The sequence below is a fragment of the Lotus japonicus genome, chromosome 5 (genome assembly GCF_012489685.1).
Source record: "Lotus japonicus ecotype B-129 chromosome 5, LjGifu_v1.2".
Lineage (NCBI taxonomy): Eukaryota > Viridiplantae > Streptophyta > Magnoliopsida > Fabales > Fabaceae > Lotus > Lotus japonicus.
In genome coordinates this window covers 54,382,525-54,409,609 of record NC_080045.1, presented here as the reverse complement: position 1 = coordinate 54,409,609, position 27,085 = coordinate 54,382,525, and the positions used below count along the sequence as shown (strand labels likewise).

The following is a 27,085-nucleotide window of genomic DNA, read 5'->3' as shown; positions in this document are numbered from 1 at the left end:
GTGATAAACTTTAGGTTGACTCTTGAATGACACTACATGTTCTAAATCAAGTTTTGAATCCTTTTACATCTCATTGTAATTTCCTTTCAAGTTTAATACAAATGATTTCTTTCCTGTACTGTTTCCTGCATTTACTTTTCATTTTGATTCTTGTTCTCTATTGATCGCATGCATTTTAATTCTACTGTTTATTAATGGTTTCCGGTTCTACATTCTTCTCCTTTACAAAATTCATTTCGGTTTCGTAGTTTCCTGTATTTCATTCAGATTTCTTTATCTCTTACTCATGGAATCCTTTCGCATATTCTTAGGCCAATATAAAGTATAAACTAAATTGTACAATAATCTCAACCAACCATTCGACAAGTAGGTACATAATTACTGTAATGCAAATAAAACTTAATTGCCTGCAGAATTCTATGGCCCTCTCTGTTGCATCCACAAACAAAAACGATTCTATCAAATAAATGTCTACACCCTAAATTTTAATGAGTAAAGATTCATACCCAGCAGCAAATCTTCAAATATTAAGAGAAACTCATTAAGTATGAGAGAGTAAGAAGCATTCCTTATATATACGTCTATCTAACAAAGGAACATTAAATTTGAACTTGCCACCAACAAAGGAACATTAAATTTGAAAATCTTTCTTGTCATTTTGAACATATATCTTATTCTATTCTATGATTACTAATGTAAAGAGATTACTTTGAACAGCACAAATTGGTTCCAGGTAAAAGGTAAGGCATATCATATAGAGTATGAATATTCACTTAATCAGCAGAAGTTGGAAAAACCTGCATATGGATATCAAAATAGCAACTCTTTTAACAATGTTAGTCTTTAGCAAAACTCAAATCATCAGCAGAAAATTGTTCATGGCAAAGTTGAATTCAAGCAAAGGCAAGTCTATAGCAAAAATGCATTTGAGAAAAAAAGGCTTGACTGACATATCTTCTAACCTTGCAGCATTTGCAATATTCAAGAAAGACCCTTCCTGTTCTTAAATTGACACCCCTCAAACTGAGATACTACAGATTTTTCTGACTGACCTCACTATTCAAACATCTATACTATACTCCAACCAGATTAACCAGTTGTTATGAGTACATATTTCAAATAAAGGTTAATAAAATGATAACCACAGTCCAACATTACTATACTCCTAAAGCCCCCATACTTATTTCTCATGGTAACACATTCACACCCTTCTATCAAGCTATACCTATTTCCTAATTGATGATTGGGGGTTAAGCTATTCTGTTAATTAATGCACATAAACATTAGATAATTACCCTTTCAGTCATCATTACGAGTGAGCTGAAGTACATATCGAGCATTATGCAGAAGACCATTGGCTTCCTCGTTCGAGGCATCAAGTGCACGTAATTCTTTGATTTCTTCCTGCCACTTTTCAACTTGCTCCTTATGAATCCTGCATATCAGATTACAAAATTAAAAGGGTCATACCATATAAAGTCAAATGAATAACAATATAAAAAAGTATTCTCAGTTCTGAATTTATGGTAGCAAGCAATAGCTCACTCACATAATCAGTTTCTCTTCAAAATCATTGATTAGCTCCTTAAGCATTGTTTTCCCAGATTCAAGGAGCTCAGATACCTAAGTGCAATATAACAAAAACTGAATCAGTCAATCAGAGATTGGCGAATTGAAGAGAATTGGGAATTCTTCATTAACTGTAAAATGTGCATACAAGTTCTACTTACATAGGACTAGAACTATACTAGTAGAATCCTTAGCTGAAAATAGAATGCACAACTGAAAACTAACAACAGCTAACTAACTCTAGAACAGAAATGGAAATACTAATGCTAAATGTCACTACCTAGTCTAATCTATATCATCTTTCACACAATAATCCACAATTCAACATGTCAAAGAGTTAACTTATAGAGTATGATTGATTATAAATGGCTACCCTCTGAGTAAAATTCTCAATCTTCTCAACAATAAGAGAGATATTGAGTTCCATTTCTTCAGATCCAGTAACATTCATCTCAAATTCTTCCTTCTGTACTATAGCATGTGATTCTGCTTCATCTACAGCCTTTTCTTCGACCTGCTCATTTTTCGAAAAATGAAAATGAAAGGTAAACTCATCACAGAGAAAAAAAAGGTTGAATGACAAAAACAAAATACCTCAGGTTTCATGCGTTTCCTACTTGTTCCGCTCTCCATGCTTCCCTTTTGAGTTGACATTGGTTAACCCTACAGGTAGGTAGAAGATAACCACAAATTATGCTAGGATTCTAAATCTAACAGCAATTTCATGCATATAACGAAAAAATTCAGAAAAAATCGTCTAAGAATTCAAAACAGAAAATAATCGATTCAGGATATTCCAAATTTGCAAGTTCAAGTAAATCTCACAATATTCCAAGTAAATTATAAATTAGCAAGTAGATCTGAACATTCAACACTGGAAATTCAAGGTAAAATCATGCAGGATATAGCAGCAAGAAATATCACAGTATTGAATGAGTGAAAGTGCAATCCAGATGCAAAAACCAATGCGAATTATCGAAGACATTGAAAATGAAAGGAAACCATTCACAGTATCAAGAAATCGATTAATCAACGAAGATTCATAGGAAAGAAAACGAAGATCGATGAAATGGATTTGCATGATGCATGTAAGAGCAAAGAAGGTGAAAAGCGGTTGAAAATGGAAACGAATTTACCGTTGAAATGCAGCGGTTGATGAAATCTGATCGGAAACTTGCGAGAGAAGGAATGGATCGCTGAGGAAGAACGATTTTGATGAATTTTCCAGATCAGGGTTTGAATGTCTTATTTCAACTTCAGAATATGAAGATTTGAAATGCGCGCGTTTTTTTTCCAGTGAGAGAGTGTGGTAGATGAAAACCCGAGATTGGGCTCTGAGTGGTTGGGCCTTAAAAGATTGGGCCCAATTATGAGACTACATGAGTGATAAAAATTAGAAGAATTGATTTTTTTACCAAAATAAAACTGACTTTTATTATTATTATTATTATCAAGTGGGTTGGCATGATGATTCAGCACGTCATCATGTAAAACACTTTGATTATCAAATGGGTTAGGGATTTGAATCCCTATTCTTGTAAATGGAAAAACACGTTGGTCAGATAAATTATGTGTTTATATGATAGATCAATTATTTTGGATGAGTTTGGTTTTAGTCACCACTACGGGTTACGACGTGCTTTCGAGACCACAAATTACTTACAGAGGTATTTGCAAATTACTCACCATCACAACCTTCATATCAGCGAAGGAAATAAACACACAATCCTCTAACGAAGAAGGATTTGTCATTACCAATTGAGCTAGTTCATATTTAGAGTTTCAGCATGATAATAAGGTATACCTATTTTTACAATGCTTCAAAATCAATCATTATAATAATAAATAAGTTTTCTTGCTCAATTCGAATGAAGTTACATCACCATTCTTTCTTTTTTTTTTTTGAAAGTTTACATCACCATTCTTAATTCTTATGAACTAATGTCATTTCTAAGAAAAAAAATCAAATATAATAATAAAATAAAAAATTAGTTTCTGAAAATAAATGAAAGATTAAGAGCTAATAGTTTACTACTTTACTAAGATTTTGTTTGAAAAAAATAGGAGAATACGTTGAAGAATTCTTTTGTTATATCAATTGGAGTTCATACTGCATGTAGAATTAGATAATAATAAATTAAATTAAACATTTCTTCCACTTAAATATGGTTTTTACCTTTAAAAAAATATAGTTTTTAGAATAATATTAGGTGAAATACATAAAATTACCCTTCAATGAACGAGATTACTTACTAATTATAATTAGAGTAATTAATTTGGACGCTAAGAATAGAGGTTGAGTAGTGGGTTTCGACGTTTTGAAAGAAAAAACAAAATAAAAAGAGTGCATGGCGTATGGGATTTGAGGGATTTAGGTAAAAGATCTGTGTAAGTTATTTCATGAACGTAATGATTACCATTTACCCACAGATTGTTTTTGAAAGGAAGGGACAGCTTGTTAAAATAAAGTAAAAAAAGTTGTTTAGGAGATAATATGATAAGCTTTGCAAAATGCATACTTATGTACTTATTATAGAATCCCGATATGTTGTACATAAGCTTTTCTAAATGCCCTCATAGAGAAGAGAAGAGAGTTCCAAAATTTGTTCTTGAGCTAGCTTGAGTGGTTCATTTCAAGCTAGCTACACGACACAAACTAAACGAATGTGGAGATAAATGTTTTGATTGGTTGTTGAAATTATATACGTCTGGAACACCTGCATGGCATAAAGCATAGTTGTTGATAGTTTTGTACTTTTGTTTGCTTTGTGCAGCTTGGTGACTTGGACTCCATATAAAAGTGAAGCCCCCATATGTGGCAACTCTATTTTCATATGTGTGACACTTAGTGAAGCCCCCTAAAATTAAACTCTTTTTAAAGAAAATTAACACCTGCAATCAAACATGTTTATTTGTTTTTAGTTGTCAAAATCACTTATGAGGTTAACTTGACTTCACCTTTTTAGACCAATAGGATTACTTTTGTAAAAAATTAAGAAATTAATATTAAACAAATTAAGCTGATATTTAGTCTTGTTAAAGGCTAAAAGTTAGTAATTTTGAATTTGAATAACTATATAATATTTTGAAAATCAAACTAAAAGTAACTTTGATTTTAAATATGATTGTCAATTAAATCAATTTGCATTAATGGTAGGTTTGAACGTCAAACAAAAAACTGATCAAATTAATTCATATTGAAAGCTACATATAATAAGGTTTCAATATGAAATTTATGTACATTAATACACTGTTTGTAAGTAACATATATTCCATAATTAATTAATTAATGATTTGTTAATTTAATTGATTTACAATATTTTCCAAAAACGATAGTAATTTTTTTGAACGTAATGTAACAAAATGAAATTATGAATTAAAATACGAGTTTATTCTTTAGAAGAAAAGAAAAAATATAAAGATAATAGCCTGCGTTTTCTAGATTTTTTTTATGTGGATTTGGTAAAATAGCACATTTGATCTGAAAAGATTGTTTCTTGTTTTCTAATTATTTTGGCTTGGTATTTTGACTATATAAATAGTGAGAGGGGTTACACTTTGGGTTATTGTGTTTCAACTTTCATGAGCACTGAGCCATGGGGTTCTATAATTTGGTTTCCACAGCTTTTATAGTGTCCTTGGTATTTGCTCAACCTGGGAATTGCAAGGTTGGTGATGGTGTTACTAGTAATAATTTCATTCAACGAAAGGGCACCCAGTTTATTCTAAATGGGAAGCCACACTACGTGAACGGGTTCAATGCCTTTTGGTTTTTGTACATGGCATCTGATCCATCTACCAAATCCAAGGTCACTTCAACTTTCCAACAAGCTTCCCAACATGGTTTAAATTTGGCAAGAACTAATGCCTTCAGCGATGGAGTTTATAGAGCCCTTCAAAAATCTCCAGGATCTTATGAAGAAAGTGTCTTTAGGGTACTTTATCTTAATTCCCTCTCATCTAAGTTTCTATTGGGGCAATATCACGGTCCAGCCATAAACCTTATTTTTAAAATATTTAGTAATATGCACTTATGTGTTAAAATTAATTTGTAAAAAAAACATTTATAACTTGTGACCTAAAATTTTCTTAGCCCGCGGCAGAAAAAACCAACTATGTTGTGCAGACACTTCCACTCATTTTTAACATTATTTTCCTATACATGTGAATGGGGTATGGATATCATAGATAAATATTAAATGCGAAAATCATCATATAAAAAACTCATATGATGCATTGGTATGTCTTAGTCTACAATCAGGCACATATTTAGTAATTACTATTGACTTACCATTTGAGATTTCTTGGTGATTTTTGCATTGAATTGCAAGTGCAGGGACTGGATTTTGTGGTATCAGAAGCAAGAAAGTATGGGGTAAAACTGATACTGTGCTTGGTGAATAGCTGGAATGACTTTGGAGGCAAAAATAAATATGTGCAATGGGCTAAAGAACGCGGCCAGAATGTCAAAACTGACGATGACTTCTATACACATCCTGTTGTTAAGCAATATTACAAAAACCATATTAAGGTAGCATATTTAGATTGATGAATCAAAGCCACTTATCCTAATGATTTGAGTCATAATTAAGTTGCAGGTTAATTTGATTCCTCAACAAAAATTATTGAAGGATTCATTACCATGATGTATTTGCAGGCTGTTTTGACAAGAAAGAACACTATAACTGGACTGGTATATAAGGATGATCCTACCATTTTCGCGTGGGAGCTCATGAATGAACCTCGTTCCAACTCCTCCTCAGGAAAAATGATTCAGGTCCATTCCTTTCCTACTTGTGAGTCGTGAGTGCTTAGAATTGATTCTCCACAAACTAAATTATTGTTGTGTTTGAATGTTTTCTTTCATAATTGTTTATAGCTCCAAAATCAATTTTGAGATTAAGTTATACATTCTACTTTTTTGACATAATTAATTGTGAGATTTCAAGACTAAATTTCACATCATATTACCCTTAAAACTTTACATTTCTTATAAATGTATTCTAACATAAACTACTTAATTTACAACTTCATTTTACCATTATCACTTCTATCAACTATCAATTCTGATAGTACTGTTTATATATCTCTCACCTTATAGAAATGCAACCATGATGAGCCTAACATTCACGAATTATTATAGGATTGGGTTAGTGAGATGGCAGCCTATGTCAAATCTATTGACAGCAACCATTTGCTAGAAATTGGTCTTGAAGGGTTCTACGGTGAATCAATGCCACAAAAGAAGCAGTTCAATCCCGGGGGATTCCAAGGTGGTGGAACTGATTTCATCTCCAACAACCAAGTTCCTCAAATCGATTTTGCCACCATCCATTTATACCCTGATCAATGGTAAAATTCATATAAATTCGCAGCTATTTACATTGACTAATAACCATAGGAATATGATGTATTCTCCAAAACTTTTCGGCCGAAACTTTTGATGGAGTCGGAGGATGTTTCACTTTATCCTTTCGGAGGATAAAGCAACGCTCTTAACCATATTCACTCTTTTTTTTTTTCAATTGGGATTATGGATGCAGGTTAGCAGGCTCAGACGAGGCAGCCCAACAAGCATTTGTTGATAGATGGGTCCAAGCACATATCCAGGACTCAAATGATGTTTTAAAAAAGCCTATTCTTCTAGCAGAGTTTGGAAGGTCATCAAAGTTACCAGGATACACTGTAGAGAAAAGAAATGGTTACTTTGTGAAACTATACAATTTCATATATGGTAGTGCTAGAAGTGGAGGCTCATGTGCAGGTGGGCTTTTCTGGCAGCTCGAGTCTACAGGAATGGAAAACTTTAGTGATGGCTATGAAGTCATTTTCGAGGAAAGTCCTTCAACAGCCGATATCATCAAACAACAATCCAGGAAAATATCAAGTCTCGAATAGCCTGATGCCAGAAAAAGTTCTCATATCCATCACTAATCGTGTAATTTAAATAATGATGACTGTCTCAGTGCATCCTGTTTCTCCTGTGCACTTGAGCAGACTAATATCAGTTTTTAATTATGTATACTTAAAAGTGATTTAGTAAATTCAAGGTATAGGTGGCCACAATATATGCTCCCAATCTATTAACAGGAAAAAATCATTAACTAAATCCATGGGTAGCAATGGGTGCACGTGCAGCAAGTTTTTACGCCCAAGTGCAGGCAATTTGACCACCCCTACTCATACCCAAGTTGATTGGCAGAATCATAACCTAAAACAGTTCCATCGTTCTATATATGAATGGATTTGCAGCAAGTAATCAAAGACAGGGAGAACCTATTAATTAATCTAATGAACTACACCTATAGATCATATGATCAAATCTCCCTGTAATAGGAACACTATCTACTAGTCCCGGTACTAAAAACTTAGCAATCAGATGTTGCTCCTTCTGTAGTTATGTACCATTTTGTACCCAATGTAAGAGCCAGCTTCTTGCAATATGCAGGGTAAAAAGAAAGATGAGGATACGCCGTTTCTTTACCTATGTGCCAGCACTACACTAACCACAAAGAGTCTGCTACACTTAAGGGCATTGCACGGTCAGGGGGAGGGGAAGGACAGGATGTAGGTAACAAATTGTAACAGCAAGTGCCAACTGTACATTGACTAATTATAAGCATTGCAATTTTATTTATCAATTCTAAGATTGTTGCATAGATGACCAAGCTCAGGTCTTCCATCCATCCAAGCAGCAAATTCCATATTGGAAGGAGAGGTGCAGTAAAGATAAGATCTGAATGTGATAAGGAAAAAATACCGCCTGCAGATGAGGGGGAAAACATAAATGGCTACACAACAAAATAATATGTCCAATATTCACAAGCAATAAATATAAAAGCCACTACTCAGAGACAATATAAGTATATATGCATATGGTAAAATGTTTTATAAAATGAAATTGAAAATCCACATCTAAAGTTTGGGTCAAGCTCATTATGCTCGAACACTTTATATTTAGCCAACATTTTCTACTATTGTCATGCTCATCATGTTCAAAAACTGCAATAATAAAAAAAAAACTGTTTTGTTTCTATTGTTATAATAAAATTAGTTTGTGTTGAAATTGGCATACATATATACTTCACCTACAAACTAAAATATTATCTGTTTCATAATATACTTACTCTTGCTTAAATTTTAAAGTTTGGTTTACAAGATCTATAATAATTTAACAGTGTATGAATCAAAACCAATTTCTATGTTATTGAGGGGTGTGATTGTACCAATTCTAGCATCATTTTTTATTAATCCCCACCACAGAGTGATTCACTCTCCAAATAACTTTTAGGGACTCAAAATGAAAAGGAAGAATACAACTAGATAACAAGAGAGCATTTCAGGTTGGTAGGAAGTTGAGGCGGTAAGTTTACCTCAAAGCCTTGATTCCCATGTCCATAAGATACGCACGTTCCTCGTCATCACCATCGGTAAACTTCTCAAATTCTTTACTATAATAAATAATATCATCTCGTAGATGCCCTGCGCCTGCACATCTATTGAACAAAGAAAATTTCAGTACAACCAATAAAATTAAATAATGTATGCTATAATGTAGAATCAAATTAAATAATATTTACATTTCTACATCACAGAGAACACATTACGCTATCCACTTTGATAATTGACATTGTTTAAAGGTAATAACATATATTTAGCTAAGCTTATGATCAAGTTTTAGTTAATAACCTTTCAATAACACTGTCCACATCTGCTTTGCTTTGGGGACCGTGTATGAGGACTCTTGTAAGGCTCAGAATGTCACGATAGTCACCCATCTTCAGTGCTTCTTCACTAGAAGCTCGGGAGGGAAAGTTCTCTTCAGTTGCTGCACCTTGGCGTGGTCCAAACAGTGGAGGCGGGACTTTGGATGTGAAGTTGGCTTCTGCACCGAGTCTAATACAGATGATGGCCATTGCATATGCAACTCCCCCAAAACCTGTGTGTGATACAAAAAGGTAACTCTCTGCAGAGCTACAAAAAGCAAAAGTTTAGAAGTATATTATTATATTAAATGCATTAATTCAAAAGATTAACATATTAAATATGAAGGGGAGGTTGGGTGTAACAGTTGGAGTTGGAGTTGCTGTGTAAGAGGTCAATCTTAGAGCCATAAAATCAGCCTCTTGCGAAAGCAAAATAAGATCGATAGACTCACTACAGGGTTCGTCCCTTCATTGGACCTCATTATAGTGTAGATTTATAGAACCAAGTAGCTCTTTTATTAACATATTGAGTATACCATTTATCAAAAAAAAAAACATATTGAGTATACTGTTTCTATACACTATGCAGACAAATGCCGATGGAATGTATTCAGAACAATGCTACTATTTCCTCTTCTTCCCATAACCCATCAGATAGAACTTTTCTATGTGCACAAATCCCAACAGAATGTATTAAGAACAATGCTACTATTATCTCTTCTTCCCATAATCCGTAAGATAGAACTATACATTACTGATAATCCAAACAGTTACAAGAATTGCAATGATCGCATTTTGGAGAGAAAGCAGGCCCCCTAAATTATTAACAGTCGTACATTGTTTAATTGTAACTATGTACATCTTTCGCAATACACGCACACACAGACATGCATATCCGACTATTCTTCCTAAAACAATTAGTTAGGTGACAAGACATGAATGTTTTTTATAATGTATTTTTAACACGCTCCCTCACACATGAGTCTTTTGGGTTTGAAGCATAGACACATCTATCTATTACTGAAATAAATTCAACTTTTTATTAGAAGAATGGAGGCGGAAAGGTTAGAACTCTAGACCACTTGACTATAGACTATAGAGGCTTTGATAACATGTCAAGAACCAATTACCGCAAAAGATTAAGCTAGTAGGTGAAGAATACATAAGTGATGATTTTATATAGTAGGAATACTTACTCATCTTTACAGTATTGTATTGCATCAATATCAGAGGCTAGAGCATCTCTCTCCCTTGTTAACGGTATCCTCTGATAGACAATATCACATCCCTCATCTTTCAAAGATGAATATACTTCTGCGGGTGTTTTCACATCATCTGCAATAATGTTTTCCCAATATCCAACCACATTAGACTGATTTGTTGAAGGATTGTATTCTTCACGGTGAAACAGCATCAGACCACTAGACTGTCTAATCTCGGCTAGTATATCTTCTTTCAACCGTTCTTCCATGTGCTCCACCTGCATTGCAGTTACCATGAATTGTACAACATATTGAATTTTGTGATATACTCCAATAGACACAATAATTGTATAAGATGACGTACCATAGGACCAGTGATTCCGACATGCTTTAGTGTATCAACGGGCTTGTTTAACTCCCTTAGAACAAAGGGAGTACCCTTGATATAGACAACTGCTTCCTCTCTAAGATCAGTCAATACTACTTTTCGAGCAGCTGAGGTTTTCACCTTAGGATTAGCACCCAAATATACCAACATCTCCTTGGCACCAGAGATGGTTGGGGTTGCCATGCTATACACAGAGTACTCATCAATCTTGAAAAAAAGAAAAAAACTTTTAGGCATAAAGATATCTCCCAAAGTCACCCTACCAGAATATATATTTGATATACTCTTAATGTATTACGAAGAAAAAAATAAGAAGCACACCCAAGCATGCAAGCGCACACAGAACAAATCATAAAATAATTGGAATTATGAGTCTTTAAAAAAAACAATCACACCAAAACCTCAAGGCTACCTATTGTAAGCATATGATTAGAATTTTATAATTTGGCTTCTTTACTGGTTATCAAATGTCAGTAGTGACTTTTTTAAATGTTGTGTTGTGTGTCATCAAAATTAGTCATTACAATATTGAAAAACTAAAAGAAAAATGGTAGGGGGTGAGGATGTAAGGAAGAATTGTAGGGAATCAGCGAGGCAAGAGAATTGGCTGGGGGGTTTACATATAATGGTTTGTCTTAATTTGTTTTAAAGCTTATAAATGTTTGAATTAAAAGAAGCAACATTAGATAAAGTATTATGGTTTTGAATTCATGATTATAAAAAATAATTTAATAACTGAATTTTGATAGCTTCAAACCAGTTTTGACCAATTCTTTTCTGTTCCCAATCTCCTGAGGCAAAAGACTGATAACTGTGCTAGTTCACTATTCAACGGGTGAATCGGGCAAGTTTCAGTTCTTAAAACGATGAAACAAGCGTTTGGACACAAATCCCTTATCCATGGCACTTCTTAACCCATCTTTTTTTGTTGCACCATGGTAAAGCCACCACACATGTTGATGAAAGACATTAGACATATGGAGAAACCATTTACAAGCTTATATGTCAATACAACAACATTCAAATTTAATATAACAAAAAGACTCGCAACTGTATAACGAGAAAGAGTACTCAGTACCAAATTACCGATAACCAAAACAACCTCAGAGTCCGGCCAGAAAAAGAATAAAAGTGGAAAATGAAATTACCCAATAAAAAGATAACAAAAAAACAGAATAAAATCTGCATTGAGTTGTGAAAAGAAAACACTCCCTTAAATTAACCTAGACCATAAAACACATTAAAGATGTTACTTCTACCTAAAATTTGATGATCCTGTAGGCCTCCACTGATGAGTAGCCTTACCCGCTGGACCACAAATTTGATGATTGTTAGTTTCTATAGAAATACTTGCATATGTAAGCTTACTCTTAAGAATTAGGGTAGAATGAATTGATTTCATTGAACTATGCTGAGAATACATAAGTCATATATACAAGGCTAGAAAGCTATTTTAGGAAATACAATAACACCTATACAATCAGATCCCTATGATTAAGGGATATTTCCCTCATACACTATAATTGTAATATGCTAAATAAGGAAGTAAGACAACTAATAAAACACTGATTCTGACAGAAATAATACAGCTAATATAACAGATTCTAACACTCCCCCTCAAGCTGGTGAATAGGTATTCTCCATTCCCAGCTTGGAAACAAACTTCTCAAAGCTGTTGCTATTCAGCTCCTTCGTTAGAATATCTGCAAGGTTGTCTTGTGAGGAGACATATGGAGTGCAGATCAGGCCACTATCTAATTTTTCTTTGATAAAATGTCTGTCAACTTCAATATGTTTGGTTCTATCATGCTGCACTGGGTTATGAGCTATGCTAATAGCAGATTTGTTATCACAATAAAGTCTCATTGGTTCATCCAACTTTATTCTCAAGTCTTCCAAGATGATCTTCAGCCACAATAGTTCACATATCCCTTGTGTCATTGCCCTGAACTCTGCTTCAGCACTGGATCTAGCCACCACAGTTTGTTTTTTACTCTTCCAAGTCACAAGATTCCCTCCAAGGAAAGTGCAATATCCTGTAGTCGACCTCCTATCCACAATCGACCCTGCATAGTCTGCATCTGTATATGCTTCAAGACTTACACTCCTATTCCGTTCAAACAGAATTCCCCTGCCTGGGGTTCCTTTCAAATATTGCACAATTCTTAGTGCAGCCTGTAAGTGAACCTCCTTCGGTTGGTGCATGAATTGGCTGACTAGACTCACAGCGAATGCAACATCAGGTCTAGTGTGAGATAAATATATCAGCCTACCAACTAGTCTTTGATACATTTCCTTGTCAACTGCAGTATCTTCTTCTACATTTCCCAACTTCAGGTTTGGATCAATTGGTGTACTTGCAGGCTTGCATGCTGTCTTACCAGTCTCTTTCAACAAATCAGTGATGTATTTTTGTTGAGATATGAAGATTCCCTTTTTAGAATGGGCCACTTCAATTCCCAAAAAATACTTCAATTTTCCCAAGGTCTTAATTTCAAATTCCTTGGCTAGATGTTGGCTTAACAGTTGTTGCTCCTCCTCATCATCACCTGTCACTATAATGTCATCCACATAAACCAGTAACACTGTTACTCCCCCTGACTTAGAGTGTTTAATGAACAGAGTATGGTCTCCTTGACTTTGTTTGAAGCCCAGACCTATCATAACTTTAGTAAACCTTCCAAACCATGCTCGTGGTGATTGTTTCAGCCCATACAATGCCTTTTTTAGCTTGCAAACAGTGTTGGCAGTGGTTTTTCCACCATATCCAGGGGCAATTCCATGTAAATCTCCTCTTCGAGTTCTCCATGGAGGAATGCATTTTTAACATCAAATTGTTGCAAGTTCCAACCATAATTAGCCGCTAGAGATAATATCACCCTAACTGTATTCATTTTTGCAACTGGAGCAAATGTTTCCATGTAATCCACTCCATAAGTTTGAGTGAATCCCTTAGCTACTAACCTTGCTTTATATCTCTCAATGGATCCATCAGCCTTGTATTTTATAGTATATACCCACTTGCATCCTACTGGTTTTTTTCCATTTGGGAGAGCAACCAAATCCCAGGTGCTATTCTTTTCTAATGCCTCCATTTCCAAGTCCATGGCTTGTTTCCATTTCCTATCAGTCAATGCCTCAGATAAGGAGGTAGGTGTGGTTGTAGTGTTTAGGCTTGTGAGGAAGGCTTTATGGGTTGGTGAGAAGTTTTTAAAGGATATGTAATTGGCTAGAGGGTAAAGTGGCTTGGTGGTACATTTCCTAGTCTCCTTCCTAAGAGCAATTGGAATATCTAGGTCCTCATGGAGTGGTGCTGAACTGGATTCGGGTTCCTGTACAGTTTGGAAATCAGAGGATTCAGTGGAGATTAAAGGATCAAGGGTAGTTACCTCATGTAATGTTGGGTTGGATTCTTGGACATGGACAGATTCTGGAATGGCCTTTGTCTTCTTTGAATAAACCAGCTTTTTCCCAAATCTTACATCAGCATCAGCTTCATCTTGAGTGGACTCAGTGGGTTGAGCCTCTTTCCCAGAAGTTGTCTCTTTCTCAGAAGTTGTTACACTTCTAGTTCCTACTTCTGGTCCTAAAGTTAAGTCAGGGAGCATAAGGAGATCATCTTCCTTTCTTGTATTCTCCCCCTGAAGATGATCTTGGTGGAAGTAACTTTCTTGCTCAAAAAAGGTGACATCTCTGGACACAAAGAATTTTTTGGATGGTGGGTGATAGCATTTATATCCCTTTTGTGTGGATGAGTATCCTATGAAGACACATTTTAAGGCTCTAGGATCAAGTTTACCTTTATCACCACTGTGGACATGGATAAAAGATACACACCCAAATATTTTTGGAACAAGTTGATTGGATGTGGACACATTAGGATAGAAAGAGGACAGAACCTCCATAGGACTTTTTGAGGCTAGAATACTTGAAGGTAGTCTATTAATTAAATAACATGCAGTGAGAACAGCCTCCCCCCAAAACCTTTTAGGAACCTTATGTTGAAAAAGAAGAGCCCGAGTTTGGTCTAATAGGTGCCCATTTTTCCTCTCAGCAACCCCATTTTGTTGAGGTGTTTTGACACAAGATGATTCATGAATGATACCTTCCTTTTGAAAAAAGGAAATAAGCTCATGATTAAAGTAATCCTTGGCATTATCGGATCTGATCCTCTTAATGCTAACACCAAACTGATTTTTTACCATGGAGAAAAAATGTTGGACCACAGAGCTGACTTCGGACTTTTGTTTTAGTAAGAAAACTCATGTGACCAGAGTATAATCATCTATAAAGGTAAGGAACCAACGGGCACCAGAAACATTTGGGACATTTGAGGGACCCCACACATCAGTATGAATTAAATAGAAGGGAAAAGTGCTCATATTATTACTAACTAGAAAAGGTACACGCTTGTGCTTAGCAAGCTCACACACTTCACAATGAAGACTCTCCACATCTAATTTGCTAAAAAGGGAAGGGAATAACAATTTTATGACTCTAAAGGAAGGATGTCCAAGACGACAATGATGTAGGAGGACCTTCTCCTTGTTGGTCTTTATTGAATCAGAGAAAAAAGACTTGCAATTTTGTAGGTCTAGTGGCAGATTCGGGCTGTCCAAGTAATAAAGGTCATTCCATTCTCTAGCATGTCCAATCGTCCTGCCCGAGTGCTTGTCCTGCAGTATACAAGCATCGTCATAAAAAAAACAATACATGATAGGTCTTTTATGAGTTTTTTTATGGAAATCAGACTGACGGATAGTTTAGGGATATGAAGGACATTTTTAAGGGTTTTGGATGGGCTTATTTCAACTTCTCCTTGACCTGCTGCAGTCATCAGAGTGTCATCTGCTGTGGATATTTTCTTATTGCTAGGGCAAGGGGTGTAAGAGGAGAAATGTTTAGGTAGGGGTGTCATGTGGTCAGTAGCCCCAGAGTCCAGTATCCAATATTGGTTATATTGTTTATCTGAGGCATTAAGTCCAAAAGAAAAAGGAAACTCACCAAACGTACCTGAATATGCTAGAGAACAACTACCTGTTGGTTTATCCAACTTGTTGAGGAGCGATCTCATTTTCTCTAGATCATCCTGGTTAAGTTGAATCAATCCTCCTTTATTTTCTTCACTGGTTCCAACAGCTACGTGCGCATGTCCTCCCTTTCTTGTGTTGTCCCCTTTTTTTCCCCACTCCCTATCTCGGTTTTGGGGGCCCCACTCTCTACTAGGTGGCTTTCCATACAGCTTCCAGCAATTCTCACGAGTGTGGCGAGGCCTGTTGCAGTTGGTACACCACACCCCTTCACCTTTCTTCTCCATATTGCTTATTCCCCCTTTTTTCTGATCTGCCATCATGGCCGAGACCCCAGAAGCTTTCATGGCTGAATTTTCCACAGTTGGGGTTTCTAGCATTACTCCCCTTCTGCTTTCTTCACTTCTGACCATAGCTACTACTTCATTAATTCCTGGAACTTTTTCTTTTCCGAGGATCTGGGCTCTCACTTGATCAAAATCAGAGTTAAGCCCAACCAAGAAATCATAGACTCTATCTTGCTCAATATACTCTTTGAGCATTGCTGAATCTGCTGAGCACTTGGCTTTTATGACCCTGTAATGATCTAACTCCATCCACAGTGATTTGAAATGATTGGCGTACTCTGTAACAGTCTTGTTTCCCTGTTTTGCAGCCATAGTCTTCACCTTCACGTCATATATTTGAGCAGCATCTTTAGCTTTGGAGTATGTCTCCTCCATGGCCTTCCAAATCTCCTTTGCAGAATTAAGAAACATGCAAGTATCAATGATTTCTGGGATCATTGAGTTCCATAGCCATGCCATGATCATAGAGTCCTCTTCGTCCCATTTTGTAAATTTGGGATCTCCTTCTTTAGGGGCATCACCAGTCAAGTGGTTAGCTTTCCCTTTACCTTTCAAAGTTCTGCCAACAAGCTGGGACCATTTCAAGTAATTCTTCCCATTCAATCGGTAGGCAGTGTTGATGTTCTACAGTTCTTCCTGAGTTTTCTGCACCACTTCATCAACTGGGTTCACCATGGCCACAGCAGTACAACAACCTCAATGCAGTGAGGATGTATTCTGAAAGGAATGATCAACAGCAATGAAGGCTGTACTAAAAAAGTATGATTGACAGCAATGAAGGCTGTCCTCTAGGGTTTTGATTTGCGTAGTCAGAGGCGGCTCCCAGAATTTGAGAGCTCTGATGCCATCTTAAGAATTAGGGTAGAATGAATTGATTTCATTGAACTATGCTGAGAATACATAAGTCATATATACAAGGCTAGAAAGCTATTTTAGGAAATACAATAACACCTATACAATCAGATCCCTATGATTAAGGGATATTTCCCTCATACACTATAATTGTAATATGCTAAATAAGGAAGTAAGACAACTAATAAAACACTGATTCTGACAGAAATAATACAGCTAATATAACAGATTCTAACACTTACCTTGTAAACGTGTGGTGCACCAGGGATTTGTATTTGGTTGGAAGTTCTTTGACCAGGAAAGAAATACATTTTCAGTATGGAGCCTTTTCCCAAAACTGTACCACTTCGGGCCTTGACAACAGCTTCCATCACCGCATCTCCATGCTGAGACTCTTGTGGTGCTCTCAGTTCTTCCTACAATTCAAATTGACAATATAACCTTAGTATTCTTTCAACCCTTTTCTTGGGGAGACGGGGGGGGGGGGGGGTGATGATTTTAAATAGATAAGAGATTTACAGGGACAGTGAAAAATCGCCCTGGTCTCAATCTTATGCTCCATTTCATAGCCTGCACCTCTGGCTTCTGATGCAGCCAATTCTTAAATGTCATTCTGGATTCTCGTCCACAAAACCCATCAAATGCTTCACTTCCAAGATATGCTGCAAAAGCAATAAGACGGAAGTATCGTTCCAGGTACTCAGCGCCACGATTTAATGCCACCCTTCTTACCCTTGGCTCAACATGCTGTTGATTGAATACTTTTCTATATTCCAGAACAGCTTGGCGAATGTTTTGAAGTGCAGAACATCTATCAATGATAGCATCTAAGGCCTCACGACACTCCGCCCCATTATCAAAATAAGCTGTTATCTTCCATAACAAGAGGATGTCATTTATACCAAAAACATGATTTTGTTTGTCATCTTTTATTAGCAAATTATCAGGAGTTAATGCAGTAACATAACCACCAACTTCATCTCCACTCGAGGAACCTCCATCCAATTCTTCTCGGGCCACGTCATCCCCCAGTATTTTAATGGGCCTCCCATAATCGATTCGAAGTTTCACAAGGCAAGCTATCACAGTACCTGTGGTTGTTCTACCCCTACCCATCTGAAATATGAATTAGACATTAGCAGCAAGAGATGGAAAGGAAAATTAAGGCAAGAGATGAATCAATGAAGAAACACAGAATCAAAGAATACAATAGAAGAGATAAAGGATTAAAAAACAACCTGACAATTGAAAACAAAAGCAGTGTCCTTTGAAGCAGAGGCAATATTTAATGTCATTGTGTCAATATCAGAACTTTTAGGAGCTTTTCCATCAGTGATTGGAACACGTGCATACTTAATGGGAAATCCATCAGCCTCCAGGCTTTTAAAAACTTCAAGTGGAGTTTGAATCACATCAGAGGTAACATGCTCCCATGCATCATATATATGCCCATCATCTGTTTCATGAATAACCATTATGGCACTACCATACCGTTCCGCTTCCCGTAGTATATCTTCTTTTAATCGAGCTTCCATTTTCTCAACCCTTTCACGACCAATACCCTGGGACAAAGTAAAGTGTAGTATCTAGTTCACATAACCTGGGACAAATTTTCCAAACTTACACAAAATTCAAAGAGGCATGAAATGACATATGAAGTTCTAGATATTATATATGCCACATGCTATATCTGCTTCAGCTATGTTCAAGTATATATTTTCAACGTTTCCCCCAACCTGTAGAGTTGAAATTGGCCTGATTTTATAGGGTTGAAAGTGCATCAACCAATATTTTATGTGTGCACACGCACGAGCATTTGTTTATTCGAGCAACTGACACTGGGCTAGAGAGTTCATGTTTCAATCTTTGGGTATGAGTAGGAAGCCCAAACCACATATCAAAATCATAGATTGAGTTTTACAGCTTAATCTCACATAATCCTGTCTCTAAATGAAATTGTCCTATATTCACTGTATGGAACAGAGCCCTAGAAGGTAGTATTAACAACATAGTAACATCTTTGGTTGAAACAATAAAAAGGAAGTACCGTAAGCACACTTGACCTCCATGCCAGTGAAATTCTAGACAAGGATTACACTCAAAGCCTAACAATATCCACTAAATTATACCACTAATCTTTTTTTTTTTTGATAACTACTACTCCCTCCGTTCCTTATTAACTGTCCACTTTGAAGAAAAAAATTTGTTCCTATATATTTGTCCACTTAGAGTTTCAAGAGAGCATTAATTGATGTTTTTCCAAGAAATACCCTTACAGAAACAATAAATGAAGAAAGATAAAATACATTTTAAAGGGTGATATAGGAAAACAAATAATACTTTTATGAAAATCAACATAATTAATTGCTTTCCTTAATTTGTGTGAACCTTCTTCCTGGACAGATAAATAGGAACGGAGGAAGTAACATACTAGAAAAATTGGGGAGGCCAATTGATGGTATATGAAGTATGAACTAGTAGTGGATTGCAAACCAAATGAAAAGCCAACTTTTCCAAAATCAAAATCTAGTTTGCAATACCCCTTGCTTAACCTAAAAGTTTTTGAGAGATATGTCAAAGAGTCAAAGTAATGTTTACCGTGTATTCCAACATGTTTTTGTATGGTCTTTCAACTTCACGAAGAACAAATGGTTTCCCATTAATGTAAATAACAGGTTCTTCTCTCATATTATGCCAAAGTACTGGGCGCCCACCTTTAGAGCTACCAATCCTATGAAGCACAGAACGAATACCATCGATAGTTGGATTTGCCACTCCATAAACTGGAAACCCAGGAACTTCTCTGAAATTAGGCGCCCCCTCTACTCTCTCAGGTAATCTTGGATTTTGACATCCAGGACAATGATCACTTTTTAGAACAGTTTGACTGCCAAGAACCTCACCATTTCTCAAGGCTGCAACTGCGCCCATCTCAGAAGGGCGGCCATCTGTAGACTCCGCAATCTTCTCTAGTGATGGTTTCAAACTGGAATATCCAAGTGCACCCATTGGATCTCTCCTCAGCAACCTGCAATGCAAATAAGAAGCACAGGAATAAATGATGCATCTCAATTGTGGACAATTATAAGATGATGGGTGAATACTAGACAAACAAAAGACCATAATGCAAACACACTATATCCAGCAGTTTTCAGCAAACATTAATCAAGAAAATCTCCAAACTGTAAGCGTAGTATTTCTCAGAGGAAGTCAAGTCCCTCTTGCCTCTTTCCAGATGATTGGTGTCAAGCCGCACTAGGAAGGAAAAACCAACCCATCTTTTTAAGGGCAAAAGGGCATAATGAAATCATAGCATAATCTCCCGACAGATAAAAATTCCGGCCCAGTGGCAACTTAACATTGGAATCTTCACAGGTTATCTTTGAGCCAATCAATAAGATTTTCAACTTATCCATGCATCATCACAATTCAACAGACCATCACTATCAAAAGTAAATTGCAAACCGAGAACCACACTACCAGATGTAGACTCGATTGATTAATTAAACTTGTATGATTAGAAGAAATATTGACATCAAGGCTTTATTTAAAGCCAGTACCAAGGCGCAAGGGCAACCTGGACCTAAGACTAACAAATTATGATACCTCCAAGTCAAAGCACTCTTATTTGCAATAATGCGATTCAATTTTTTAGTACTAGGTATACTTGGCTGGAAACAATTCACTAGTCACAACCAGTTTGACTCAATATGGATCCACACACCCCATAAAAAGAAATTAGCAAATTTTACACTTCACTCCATTATTGGGAGAAAAAGTAACCTGCGAATAATGCTATAGAGCTCCGGCCTAGCTCGCATCCAGTCAGCAAAACTACTATGGCCACCCGAACTTGAACGGTGAGCAGCCATTTCTGAATGTAAGTATACAGCAAAACATATTAAAAAGTAGTATCTCTCCAAGTACTCCACAAAAAAAGAAAGTGATGCCTCCCTTTTCATCTCATCTGGTTGCCGCAAAATGCTATTGCGATAGGTGGCAATTGCTTCACGTAAGTTCTGAAAGAAAGCAAAGATTAAATGAGGCATTTTAAGATGATATGGGTGAATCCATTCTCCATATGCAAGGAAAAAAAAATTGCAACATCTAAAGAGAAGTATAAACAACTGTTAGAAATATAATATAAAACCATTCATTTATCTTTTACTCAACAGCTTATGCTTTTGGGATAAATGGTTATTTGATATGGTATCAAAGCCTCTATGACAAGGTGGTGTAGAGTTCAATCCTTCCCCCCCCCCTCCAATTCTTCTAATAAAAAGTTGAATGCATGTGCATTGTCCATGCTTCAAGCCTAAGTGGACTCTTACATGAGGGGGCGTGCTAGAAATATAATATAAAACTATTCATTTATCCTTTATCAACAGCTTAAACTTTTGGGATCATTGTTGGTTGTCACCAAGTGAGGAGTTTTTTTTGTGGGTTCTTATGAGGTTTCCACACACCCTTTGGGTGTGAGACTAATCCTCATCCTCACTCGGGGTACAAAGGCTGCCCCTCCTTAAAAGTTCTTCCTTGAGGGCTTGAAACAGATACCTGCATTGCGGCACACTTGTCAATGACTTTGTCCACTTGTCTTTTCCCCTCAACACCGCCCTGAAAGCAAGTAAACTAGTTAGTACAGTTAGAAATTTTTTCAACTTCCAAAAGAAATAATGCAGTAGATACCAATACCTCTAACACCCGAATCAAGCTTCTGATGACTGCATATTCTCCCCTCCGAATTGCCTCCTCTGAGTTAGGCATATAGTCAGCAACATTAGTCAAACATTGAGAAACTCTACCAACTGAATTGGTTCTTGGAATACCTGTCATATATTTAGATACATTCAACACTTTGTTAATGGAAAGTCAACTGGTAACCCTATGATTTAAACTAAACGCCAAAGGAGTAAGTATAGATTGATTGAAATTATTAAAGAAATTCAATAACATTGAACATCAGTTCAATTGCCCTTCTAGGTGAAGAAGGACTACTCAGTATAGACCCAAGTAATCCCATATTTTTTGAAATATTGTCATATGAAGTGTGGGTGTATAGGACTTAATTATATTATGACAAGAAGGATCAAATATCTTAAAGAAACAAACTAAAGAAGTATCAATTGTCTAATAAAATTGTCAGAGTGCAAATATGATGCCTAGACCTGACAAGAAACTTTTCAGGATAAGGGATATTTGACCCAATAAATGACTGCAACTTTTGGAAAGAAAAGCTCTCAAGCATCTTAGGCAAGGAGAATGGAGACTTCTGATGACCTTAGATGAGACATGAATCCCATGACACCTAGGTACCTTGACTAAAAAAGATGCGCCCAACCACCCTACCTTATCCAATTCACTAAATAACTTACAACAATTCCTCTCTCTACCATGAAGCCTCAACTTTCCTTAGAATGTCTTTAAATAGCCAACACAGTCTGGCACTGCAACTTTAATATTTCAGAAACCTACAATCCCAAAGCCCAGTGACAATGAAAGTCAACTATTGGCAAGGTGAAAAAACCCAGTAATAGAAAAACTAGAAAGCCCAAATCTCATATCTGAAGGGGTCATGGATTTCCCCGCCTCATCTCTATATGGGAGCTATGAAAGCTCTATCCATTCATTGCTAAGCTGCAAAGACTGAAGGTTTCCTATGACACCATACAAGATTACAAATCCTTAATCTCAATTCTTTAATCCAGTTTCTCAAATCTGACCCAAAACAATTGGTAAGGATCATGAACAAATAATCCAGACCTACTATTCTTGTTCAGCACATCGATGCTTAATCCAATGGATTGGATGTATTGAGCTCATATGTTAATTGGTAAGAGTTCACAGATCATATGTTAGACCCGCTCATACATATATGTGCACATGACAATCCTGTGGTCATTAACTAGACACAAACCCTGTAACCCAGAAATAATATGGAAAAGAAATACGCCATTTATAAGAGACCTAAAAACTGCATTTAGATAACTGTTTTTTTCCTTTTACAAGCTAGTGAAATAGTCAGCTGATCTTCCACTGAATTCAGATCACAAGCCTAAGGTTGCCTTGACAACAAAATTGCCATGGAAACCTAAAAAGATATTGACATAAATTTTAACCAAATACCGGAATGCTTATTCATATGCGATTGTATTGGAGTATCAAAGCTGTGCATCTTAAAAGATTAAAAAAACATTTTTCGGTAAACAGCAAATAAAAAAAATAACATCATGCGCTAAAATGGCAAGGAATCATTAGTTTGAGCTCAAACCCATGGGATGAACAATGAGTCAATGACATAAATAAAATGAACAATAAAATCAAGGAAGCTGACATAAGAAAAGTTCAAAATACAAATAAAAGAAGTACCAGAAGATCCAATTCGATTGAGGTAAACCAGAGTTGCAATGACCATTCCAGTTGTAGTCCGTCCACGCCCCATTTGACAATTAAAAATTATCTCTGTTTTTACATCGGCTTGTGAAATTTTATGAACCTAAAATCAAGATGAAGAGTATCTAAGATACATGTCAGGAAACTGAATGATTTTCTGAGTTCATGACTACTGTAATTGAATGACAATGACAACGACAATAAAAGCCTTATCCCACAAAGTGAGCTCGGCTATATCAATCATTCAACCCCTTGACTGGATCAAGAGAATAAATGTTCAGATAGTGGCATTAAAACTGGTAAATGATAACAAAGATCAAGCATAATTGTCTTGCAAACAGAGCTCATTCAGAGGCATTTATTAAAAGAAACACTTCATGTGCAAGAACTGACCAAAATATCAAAATCCAGTTCCTTTGGGGATTTTTCATCAGTTATAGGAACACGTTCATAGTCAACAAGGTATCCTTCCACTTGCAATTCCTGGTACACCTACAGCCCACAAAACAACTCTGATGCATTTTGTTTTGAAATCTAATGAGTAGTGTCACAATCTCACCGCAATTAAGTTTCACCCGTACCTCTAGTGGTGTCTTCACAGAATTAGATGACACCGATTCCCATTGGTCCACCATCTGACCATCTGGCAGTTCATCAGTGACAAGGATCTTATGACCATATCTGATATGCCATTTTAAAAATAAGATCGGTTATCATGCAATAAACGCAGTATAAGATAAAAGTAAAGATATCCATAAATTCCGCATGACGGATTAGGGATAAAATACAGAAGCGAACAACAAATGTACCTGGCCGCTTCCGTCAGAATATCTTCTTTCAAACGATCTTCCATTTGTTCAACTCTTTCCCTATTAATTCCCTGATTACGCGCAAAATTCCAAAACCAGCAAAAAAAACCAAACGAATATCAGTTGAAACAATAACGAACTCAATGCAACTCATCCCGACACAACACGGGTCACATTCGATTAACAACCACCTCCGGAACGCGACAAACCTCAAAAACACCAACCGCAAAGTCCCAAAGAACATAAAAAATCCAAAGCAACAAGAATTTCACCAGAACATACCGTATACTCGAGGTTGGAAAACGGCCTCTCCACATCACGCAAAACAAACGGGCGCCCATTAATGTACACAAGCTAAATTCAAAAAAAAAAAAAGAACTAAACTCAGAAGACATGCTCTAAAGAATTTAACCACAGCATGAATAACCAGATTCAGAACTAAACATAAGATTCAATTAAAAATTAAAAATTAAAATGCCATCCACAAGAATGAAAACTCAGAAGGCGTGCTCTAAAGAAAATAATCTAATCAGAGCATCCATAATCATATTCAGAGCTAAAAATAAGGTTCAATTAAAATGCCATCCATAAGAATGAGCTCACTAAGACCTAATTACCAAACAAACATATTCATGATTACACTGCAAATTTCAATTCATTTCTGTATAGCATATATATATGCAGGAAACTTCAATTTCAAATTTGAAGCTGAAAAGCACAGAATGGCAATACAGTACCGGTTCCTCACGAAGGCTAATCCAAAGAACTTGAACTCCCTTCCGTTTGGTCTGAGCACCGATATGCTGAAGAACATTTCTGATTCCATCAGTGGTTGGGATCGCAACACCGTGAACATGTAACGACTCAGCCTAACAAAGCGAGCAACGAAAATTGAAAATCAAAGTTCAGAGTAATCAATGCAAGGTTGGAATGAATTGGAAGCAGAAGAAGAAGAGTAGTAGTTACCTTGCGATAATTGGGAGCGCCATCGATGTGAGGATACAAACGCTTGTTCTGACAACCAGGGAAATGGTCGCTTTTGAGAATGGTTTTCTTCCCCAAAACCGATCCTCCTCTTAGCTTCATCACCTGCTCTGGCTCCTTCGGTATCGACATCTTCTGCAACTGAACAACGAGTGACACTGGATTCTGCTATGGAATTGCTCAGAGCTCGCTTCAGTTCTTCATTCGAACGATTCTCCACTCGCAATTTCGTTTTCTCGCACACGATTTCGTATCTTGCTAGTAGAGTATTATTCGTTTTCTGTTTTCGTTGATTCGCACAAATGTGAACTAGAGTTTTATTGACGCACGTTATAGAAAAGAATAGAAGTGAAGACGTTAACAATATAAATAAATATAAATTTGTTTTTATTTTTATTTCGTCGACTTTCGATATCGGACAGCACAGCACAGCACACACAAACGCAGTTTTGGGGCGAATCGGATAGGATTTGGTGAAGGCTGATTCTGCTTTCTTGGTGTTTGTCACCTGTTAGAATATTATTTTAATTATTTTTTAAATTTTTTCTCTACCTTTGTTTTTTATTCTAATTTATCTCGGATAAATTTTAAGTAGAAACAACACAAAAGTGATTACATCATGTGGGAGCAAAGAGCCAACTTTTTCAATCAAATTTTCTCAATCTAGACAAAATCACTTAAACTAAAAGAAAACTTAACCAAATGATACGCATCAGCAATACAAGTTCTATGAAGTACGAACGAATACAAGATTAACAACGTTAGATTAATATAAGAAACTAAATCATGATAATCACGAAACATGTAAGCTAGATAGGAATGTCTCTCGTGTGGTTGTTTTCGAGCTTCATGAAGGAGCATGCAATTCGTCTCAAAGATATCGCAACAAAAACATAGATCACGAGCCAAAACATTGCCTGCTGAAAATAAAGAGAGCATCGGCAAGAACGGAAGATGAAGTTGTCGCGACCAAAACCTTGTCATTGAGTCATGGACCATAAATCCAAAGAAGTTAGACGCAGAAACTGAATTATCAAAATTGACTTTCACCAAGACACACTTGTAAGGTTAGAGGTTCCACAAGCGTTGGATGAAGGAGCATTTGCGGCGCAACCTAGGGAGGAAGTAGGCTTTGCTAAATGGTGATTCTGCTTTGTTGGTGTTTGTCACCTGTTGAGAATATTATTTTAATAATTTTTTTATTTTTATCTCTAGCTGTATTTTTTATTCTAATTTATCTCATAGATAATTTTTAAGTAGAAACAGCACAAAAGCAATTACATCATGTTGGAGCAAAGAGCCAAGTATCAAGTACCAAGGGAATTCAATCCAAACAAAATCACTCAAACTAAAAGAAAACTTAACCAATTTATGTGCAATAGCATTAAGGTAAGAAACTAAATCAAGACAATCACATAACACAGAAGCTAGATAGGAATATCTCTCGTGTGGTCGTTTCCGAGCTTCACGAAGGAGCATGTAATTTGTCTCAAAGATATTCAGACAAAAACAAATATCGCAAGCCAAAAACAGTGTCCATCGAGAACAAAAAGCATCGACAAGAACGGAAGATGAAGTTGTCGCAACAAAAACCTTGTCATTGCATTCACGAGCCATAAAATCAAAGCCTAGTAAGTTAGACGCAAATACTAATGAATCGAAATTGACTTTCACCAAGCCCCTTGGTGGACGCACTCGTGAGCTGGAGGTTCCACTTCACTGGATGAAGGAGTGGTTTCGACGTAACCAAGGGAGGCAATAAGGTCGTTGCATGCTGAAGGATACTCTTTAGCGAAGAAGAAGAC

General features: G+C 36.3%; 3 protein-coding genes across 3 annotated transcripts; 1 reads left to right on the top strand and 2 right to left on the bottom strand.

Annotated features, from left to right (window-relative positions):
- Positions 1 to 511: 511 nt before the first annotated feature.
- Positions 512 to 2,845, bottom strand: LOC130717528 (uncharacterized). Its single transcript, XM_057567774.1, has 6 exons — positions 2,706 to 2,845; positions 2,164 to 2,232; positions 1,943 to 2,083; positions 1,550 to 1,623; positions 1,296 to 1,435; positions 512 to 797 (listed from the first exon to the last, which is right to left on the bottom strand). Exons 2-5 carry the CDS (start codon positions 2,221 to 2,223, stop codon positions 1,300 to 1,302), a joined length of 411 nt encoding a protein of 136 aa, XP_057423757.1. The 5' UTR covers positions 2,224 to 2,232; positions 2,706 to 2,845; the 3' UTR covers positions 512 to 797; positions 1,296 to 1,299.
- A 2,292-nt stretch (positions 2,846 to 5,137) lies between these two features.
- On the top strand, positions 5,138 to 7,613 carry LOC130717525 (mannan endo-1,4-beta-mannosidase 4-like). The gene is made up of 5 exons (XM_057567771.1): positions 5,138 to 5,504; positions 5,906 to 6,100; positions 6,227 to 6,346; positions 6,713 to 6,921; positions 7,113 to 7,613. Exons 1-5 carry the CDS (start codon positions 5,166 to 5,168, stop codon positions 7,465 to 7,467), a joined length of 1,218 nt encoding a protein of 405 aa, XP_057423754.1. The 5' UTR covers positions 5,138 to 5,165; the 3' UTR covers positions 7,468 to 7,613.
- A 163-nt stretch (positions 7,614 to 7,776) lies between these two features.
- LOC130717524 (uncharacterized) lies at positions 7,777 to 25,622 on the bottom strand. The gene is made up of 19 exons (XM_057567770.1): positions 25,263 to 25,622; positions 25,034 to 25,165; positions 24,579 to 24,650; positions 24,297 to 24,367; positions 24,069 to 24,168; positions 23,881 to 23,979; positions 23,464 to 23,590; positions 21,790 to 21,923; positions 21,652 to 21,711; positions 20,878 to 21,113; positions 19,693 to 20,122; positions 18,333 to 18,656; positions 17,614 to 18,210; positions 17,337 to 17,510; positions 10,842 to 11,072; positions 10,472 to 10,755; positions 9,259 to 9,543; positions 8,943 to 9,065; positions 7,777 to 8,332 (listed from the first exon to the last, which is right to left on the bottom strand). Exons 1-19 carry the CDS (start codon positions 25,410 to 25,412, stop codon positions 8,200 to 8,202), a joined length of 3,762 nt encoding a protein of 1,253 aa, XP_057423753.1. The 5' UTR covers positions 25,413 to 25,622; the 3' UTR covers positions 7,777 to 8,199.
- Positions 25,623 to 27,085: the final 1,463 nt, after the last annotated feature.